Source organism: Panthera tigris, chromosome A2 (genome assembly GCF_018350195.1).
Source record: "Panthera tigris isolate Pti1 chromosome A2, P.tigris_Pti1_mat1.1, whole genome shotgun sequence".
NCBI classification, from domain to species: domain Eukaryota; kingdom Metazoa; phylum Chordata; class Mammalia; order Carnivora; family Felidae; genus Panthera; species Panthera tigris.
The window spans coordinates 131,603,768-131,611,267 of NC_056661.1; the positions used below are offsets into that span (position 1 = coordinate 131,603,768).

A 7,500-nucleotide genomic window follows, 5' to 3' on the forward strand; every position below is an offset into this window, starting at 1 on the left:
TTGCTGATCAGGTCTGTTGTAAACTGTAACCAGTATTTATTTTTCTATTAGTACCTAGTAACATCCTGTAGTTTTTAAGTCCTCCTCCCACATATGTGAGGTGTATAGGTAGATAATTCAAGCCATTGCAAAAAAAAATATTACATTTTGGTATTATAAATTAATGCCAATTCAATTCATCAGAGGTTACAGAGTAACAAAATGAAATAGTGTCCCTAAGCTTCCTTCTTTCCTTGCTTTCTTAAATAAATATTCATGTTATAAAGGACTGACTCAAAACATTGAAAAATTTAATGAATTAAACTAGCATTAAATCTATAGATTTAAAGGGATGACTGGCCATTTATAATATACCTTGAAAAATAAAACTTGGTATACATTTTCACCTGTTTGAGAAATAGATGTCAAGTATGGAAATTATATAAATGTATGAGACTAAAACAAGACTTTAGATATAAATATTAATGTACAAATATAATTTTGAAATAGAGATAGAACTAATTAGTTCACCAGAATCATCAGTATTGTACTTTCCCTTCCAATCATACTTGTGAATGAGGATTATTGACATATAAGATGCAGATTCATAATGTTGCAGTAAAATACATCTGTATAGCTACCACTCTTTCACCTTTGCTGTTCTACTATATTTAAACGAAATAGCTAGAGATTAAATACTTAATTTTAGTATTTTGTCCATATGTCCATTATGTCCATAATGAAATTTTTATCTTTTGTTACTTGTATTTTAAAACTGAGGTCAATTTTAGTCCTGGAGTAGAACATAACATACTGAGTTGCTAAATTAATTAATAGCTGATTGACGTGAAAGATAAGATTGTAATTTGGTCTACTCTTATTTTTCCCAGATGTTTGTCATTGTTGAAGACCTAACAGTATTCTGTTTGCTAAAGGTAGTCATGACCATTATTTTAAAAAATTACCATGCTGAAATGTCCTTAGAACATTACATGTTTGACATCATAACCTTTTTTGAATGAAAATCTGAATTTTTACTATTAAAATTATTGCTTTTTTCCCAAGGAAGGTAGCCTTAATTTGTGAATAACGTTTTAGGCATTTTGTTTAAACAAGTGAAAAGCAGGGGCAAGCATATTTGTAAACAACTTAATTTTCATTTACTTATGATCATATCACTTGTTATATAATAAAGATATATGACTAGCTCTCAGAACAGATATCCTTTCTCAAATCATGTTTTAAAAGACATCCTGTTTCAGTTGTTTAAAATTAAAAATATCCTTGTGCTTGTTCAATTTTTGTTCTTACACATTCAACTATGTCCTTCATATTTGGCATTTTGATTTATTAGGCAATCTTAGCATTAAAGACTTTTAGCAAAGCAGTACTAGATTTCAAATGCACTGTGCATGGTGTCCATGATGAATTAATTCCACTAGAGCACAGAAGTTACCATTATTTAAATGCTAGTTTCTTTCGAAAGTTTTGTTTCCCATTCAAGTTTTCAAAATCAGAATTTAGCTGATATTTTGAGGTAAATGTATATAATTTCATGTTGCATGCATAGGTTTTCCTCATATTTAACACTTTATTATACGAATTTGCATAGGAATATTTAAGAATAGTTTATATTGATCATTTAAAAATGATTAAGAACTATTTAATGATATATGATAAGTTTTTCATTTCATGCTTTGCTTTTCTTTGTCATATTCAAAATCTTTTGGATTCAATGTATATATTTGGATGATAAATTAAGACCCTAGAAGATACTGAAAATGAAATGTCTTTTGATGTCACTATAAATAATTTTAAGAAAAGTTCACAGAAATAGTTAAAGCTTTTTATATGCACTGTTATTTATTCTTAATTTCTCGGGAAGTCATTTTTCCATCCATTTGCTTAATTAAATGGTCAGATGGCAAAAAAAAAAATGAGATTTAATAATACTAAGGCACCAAGATTATAAGATGTAGTGTCCGTTTATGTGGATGAGAGAGTGTGGGGGCAGGTTAAAGGTTATTTTCCCTTATCATCATCTTTGACATATATAGTTTGATCGATCAGTCTGTCCATATCTATCTATCTGCCTACATACATATACATGTTTATACATACACACACATGGGGTAGAGGGTGGAAGAGAAGAAGGAAGGGAAAGAGGTAGGGAAGGTGAGAGAGAGAGAGCGAGAGAGAGAGAGAGAGAGCAAAAGAACCTGAGAGAAAAGAAGTTGAGTGAGCAACAGGACCAATAGTGTCCCTGGTGGTGGTTGAGATAACACAGTTAACTGTACTGGCCCAGGTCAAGTATCAAACTTTTGAACATTGTAGTGAATACGGAATAGGATATGTGCAGGTTTCTGTCATCACTCTGGCAAATGTCTATCTCACATGGTACAGTTTTATACCAATGGAACCTATAGCTCTAAAAGGAAAAAATAAAACCAACAAATCTAGCATTCAGTACTACCCTATCATAAAGTAAGGAGGTCTAATTGAGCTAAGTCTTTATATCCTGCTATTTGTACAAATAAAAGACTACATCTTGATGCAAAATAAACACAAAAGCACTGTTGTGACTATAACAGGGAGTCATATACTAATTTATATAATAAGTGGTTGTGCACGCTTTATTCAAGATTATGGCTGCAAGAAATGGCATGAATTGCTGGGTGTGTTTAATGCTGGATTATAGCAATTTGAAACATGTCAAACACATGGCTAATGCCTCATGCTTCACTCATTCTTGCGTAAACCTGCATAGCCACCATCCATTATACCCTTGGTAACAACACAATTCTGCAAGTAAATATTGTTACACTAAGTAACCTTTCAATTCAAGTTGTTTAGGAAGAGAAAATGCAATCTTGTGCAGTCAGTTCCAGTGTCAGTTTAATGTTTCAAAAGGGAAGTGGTGTAGAGAATAAGTATCTGTACAGTGACTTGCTTAAAAAAAAGGAAGAAAGAAAAAGGAAAGAAAAGAAAACTTAATGCAAGGGAGAAAAGTAGAACTGTATTCTTTGAGTGCAAATCTGAAGAGTTATATTCTGATGTGGCTGAAAAGTTATGTATGATGAAAGATTTAAAGGTTTAACTAACGGTTCAGACAAACATTAAGGCAACAACTCCCAATTTCACCTTTCCCTTTAATGATCTGGAATTTATTTTCACTGATTTTTGTAAAATGTTTGTGGTGGGATTGAGAAGAATGAATAATTTAGTTTGATGTGTTTGGGATCATGAGCACATCCACTTTGAAAGAATATGCTGAATTTGTAATTATTTAAAGTATACTTTAAAAGGTAAATAGCACCTCACATTGTACCAGACATATTTTCTCCTGTAGAGAATAGGTGTAGAGATGTCACTAGGAGAAACTTAGTGAATCCTGGAAAGCATCTTCATTATCCTTGAAGATACACCTCCTTTATAGTGGACATACGCCAAGCTCTCTTCTTTAGGTGATACATACATTATAATCATCTGATAACACAGTTGCCCTTCCTTTCGCGTATTAATGTTGGGTCAGATGCTTTTGTTTTGTAGAGGAAAAAGTACTGTCACTGTTACTGTTTTCTTAAGCGTGATGTTACTAACTCTTAGATGATTGAACTGAAAATGTGAATCACAGTTGATACTCTAGGGTTTTATAAAGTCAAAAATTCCACAAGGTATGATAAAATCCTCTGGATAATAGAAATTGGAAGTTATGTAGGTCTTTATCATTGTAATAAAGATTTAGACCTACGCCTCTGCTTGTTGGTTATTCTTAATTATTTGATGGCCTTGATTATAACACAATAACATATGCAGAATTCTTTAATTCATTCAATTAATGTCAGTTCTGACATTAACTACACAAAGGTTAATATTAAATACTGCATTTGTCTGCTATATTTGAAAATACAGGGTTGTTTTTTTTTTGTTAATTTTTGTTCTGTATGTTGCAAACTCCGTCCAGAGATAATAAGTATTTCAAATAAATTTGGATGAAGTAAAAACATACACATACATATATAGTAAATATCTCTTGTCGAGAGTAAAATTTAAATGTAATATGTAGAAGTTATATCTATCTGTTTCTACAGTTGGAGAGGACCCAAATTATAATTTTCATATAAGTAGTAAAGGCAATCAGACCTTTTCTCTGAATATTTTAAACATTGTGCATGTAAAATTTATGCCTAATTTGAATACTTATTAGCTGCCTAATCTCAGAAAAGAGTATTAGCTTTGTTTTTTTTTTCCTTATAAAATCCATCACTGTGTATCAGTTTTCATTTGTATGATTTTCCTGTGTTAGTGTTCAATAAGATGTTTAACAAAACCTATTTATTCATAAGCACATTTGGTTCAAAAGTTGTTTACTATAGTTCTGGCAACTGCTTCCTTTGTGATGTTGGGACTTTTGTTGTTGCTTTTTTTCTTTTTTTATCAGAACAGCTTTAAGTCGTGTATGTAGTTTTTGTTATCCGAACTTGCTCTGCTAGCCCAGCTACTGGTGGTCTTTCATAAATCAGCAGGTCTTTCTTTCTTTAATTGACTTTTTAGAGTCACAGATATAATATAACGATTTAGGCTTTGATGAAAATACCTGTTAAAACTGTTAAATGATAACCATCAATTTTTAATAATTACAATATGAGGATGCAAGAAACTTCGGATGGGTATTTGTGTGTCTGTGTGTGTGTGTCTGTGTGTGTGTGTGTGTGTGTGTGTCTCTATGTGTGTGTGTCCATGATCAAGTTTTGTAAGGATCTGGGAAGAAGGTTTCTCCATGACATGAAAAGATATTAAGCCTACATTTGCTCTGTAATAAAAGCATTAAAAATTTTTAACAGACCGAAGTCTTAAAATATGACCAAGTTTAAAATAGAGAAATCACATGGCAACACAAAATTAGATTGAGTGATAAGTTTAACGTCCTTCTTTACTTTAGGCTAAGTCCCCTGTCTGTCTAGCATTACTGTTAAAGCCACAGCACAGCCAGGTTGTTTCTGAAATTCTGTCCGTAGAAGTAAAACAGAGAAGTGCATCTAGTAGGTTATCGCATGGGATTCAGATATCTTTGAGAGCCAAAACTAATCTTTCTAAACCACAGATTCAAGATGTCCTGTGAAATTCTGGTTTGTAAGAGCACATTGGTTCTTTATTTACTGCAAGGATTTCCACTGATCTTGGCAGGACATCTCATTGCTATCCTGAAAGTACAGTATATTTATGCAGTGAAAATGATAAAACATTTATTACTGTAGAGAAGGTAATATGCATAATTTATGCTGTTTTTAGCACAATCATTAGTGATATTCTTGATAGATTTTATTTCCAGCTTTCATATCTAATACATGCCTGGAAAATTAATTTTATATATACTTTCATTTATTTGCCTATGTTAAAATTGAGTTTTAAGTCATCTTCAAGTGAACAGTTTGATTGCTGCTCATGCATAAGCTTAATTACTTCCCAGGAAGGACAGTATTAAATGTTTTAAATGTCAGAAAAATAAATGAATATGAGCTGTTTGATTAAAAAAATAGGCAATATCTGACGTGTTTGCAGCAGGAGCTTTTTCTTAAAATGCCTCCAAGGCAAAATTTTATTTAGTCACAAAAAAAAAAGAAACCCATTATACTATTTATCATTGGTTGATACCATATGATTTGTAACACCCTTACAAAATTTTAATTTTGTATGATTAGCTGTGCATCATTAAACAACAGCCTTGCATAAGATGTGCTGTAAAAATCTGACAGAATCAAGATAGTGAATATTTAAAATAAGGCTGTATAGTCATCCATGGTTGTCAAAGGTAGATAATAGGAAACATAGAACAGAGTGTGCAATCGTGCCTTCATTTAAACTGGTTTTATAGGTAGACTTTAAAATGTGGTCGTTCATAAATGCTACTGACCATGCTATATGCATGGTATGTTACTTTGGCTGTTAAATGTAGCCACACAAAAACTGCTTATAGAAACCATAATTTCAGTGATTAGTATCTGGATGAAAGCTGAATTTGTATTGCTTTTCTTGGTAAATGACTATTCAAGGCGTTTTTTTTTTTTTTGTTTTTTTTTTTTTCCTAAAGATGCTGTCTCTGTAATTGGCAGAGAGGGACATCTTGATAATGGAAGTGTGAAGGTGTAACGTGCGTTAATTGATACTTCTTAATCACTTTTAGGTATTAAGTCATGATGCAGGAATCTGCGACAGAGACAATAAGCAACAGTTCAATGAATCAAAATGGAATGAGCACTCTAAGCAGCCAATTAGATGCTGGCAGCAGAGATGGAAGATCAAGTGGGGACACCAGCTCTGAAGTAAGCACAGTAGAACTGCTGCATCTGCAACAACAGCAGGTAAGTTTTGTTTTCTTCCGGGATTCCTTGAAACAAATAAGCCTTGAATGTTCTTGAATGTGAAAAATGTATTCCTAGCAAATTGAGCATGTTGTGTTAAGCTAAAGGATGCTGAGAATTTCTTACGATTTGGAACATGACTGAAGTGTCAGGAAAGATAGGATTTTCATATTAGTTACGTCATACCAGCACCAGAATGCCCTTCAGGTGTCAAACTATTAATTAAGTTCGCAGGGGGTGATTTTCGGAAGGTTCTGTAAAGCTTTGTAACAAATATTTTATAGCTTCTGGTTTACTGGCTAATATTGCACTGCAGAACGTGGTACTTCGTTTTCCACCAGAGGGCCACATTACTTGATACTTGCTTCTACAATGAATTTCTTCCAAGTCTAAGCTAAGGTGAAAAGGACCACAAGGACTTTTCATAACACAGATGCTTGCCTGTGATAGCTGCAAATATTAGCTATTAATTAGTAGAAATTGGCTGAGAGATTGTGAACCGTGTAAACACTCTGAACATCTATGTTGCTTTTCTGGAAAACTCATTCCAAGATATTTTGAATACACATCTTTCGATAACATTGAAGAGCACTTTTTTATTTTCTGCTAGTGGCTCATAAAACGCAGTTCTCTTTAAATCTGGAAAAGTAAACAACTGCCCAGTAAAGGCACATTTTTAAGTAGTCTGTTATTCTTCTTAGATAATAGATTCATTTTTCCCAATTTTGTTTGTCAGTGAAATATTCTTTTCAGCCAAAGAATAGCCACTCCATTCTTCACTGATTCAACTCTGCGGAAATAGTGACAGAGAACAGAAAGCTTTCAAAGCATATACTTATATTAGGCCAAAATGAATACACCTGTTTGACAATAAGATTATATTTTATTTGATTTAAAATAAGGGTTATTTCTTTAAAATTCTGGATTGCATTCAGACTAAATGTAAAAAAAAAAAGTTAAAGCAAATGCCCACAATAGAGTAAAATTTAATAGAATCATTATTTTAAATAATACCAGTATTTCGCAAGTTATCCTGGAGTATATGTGCTGAATAATGTCTTAACCTTTAGGCATTGTTTTTGAGAGTAATCTTTTAAGAGAGCTAGACATAACACTTTGAATAGGTTCCCTATTATTTTGGAATTGTCTCTTTTCACAG

General features: G+C 32.4%; 1 protein-coding gene across 1 annotated transcript in view; it reads left to right on the forward strand.

The window, feature by feature from the left end:
• FOXP2 (forkhead box P2) overlaps positions 1 to 7,500 on the forward strand; it is a 541,760-nt gene that overhangs the window by 273,645 nt on the left and 260,615 nt on the right. The window contains exon 6 of the mRNA XM_042970294.1: positions 6,164 to 6,341. Within this exon, the coding sequence (XP_042826228.1) occupies positions 6,174 to 6,341 (168 nt within the window). The 5' untranslated portion in view covers positions 6,164 to 6,173. The remainder of the gene's footprint in view (positions 1 to 6,163; positions 6,342 to 7,500) is intronic.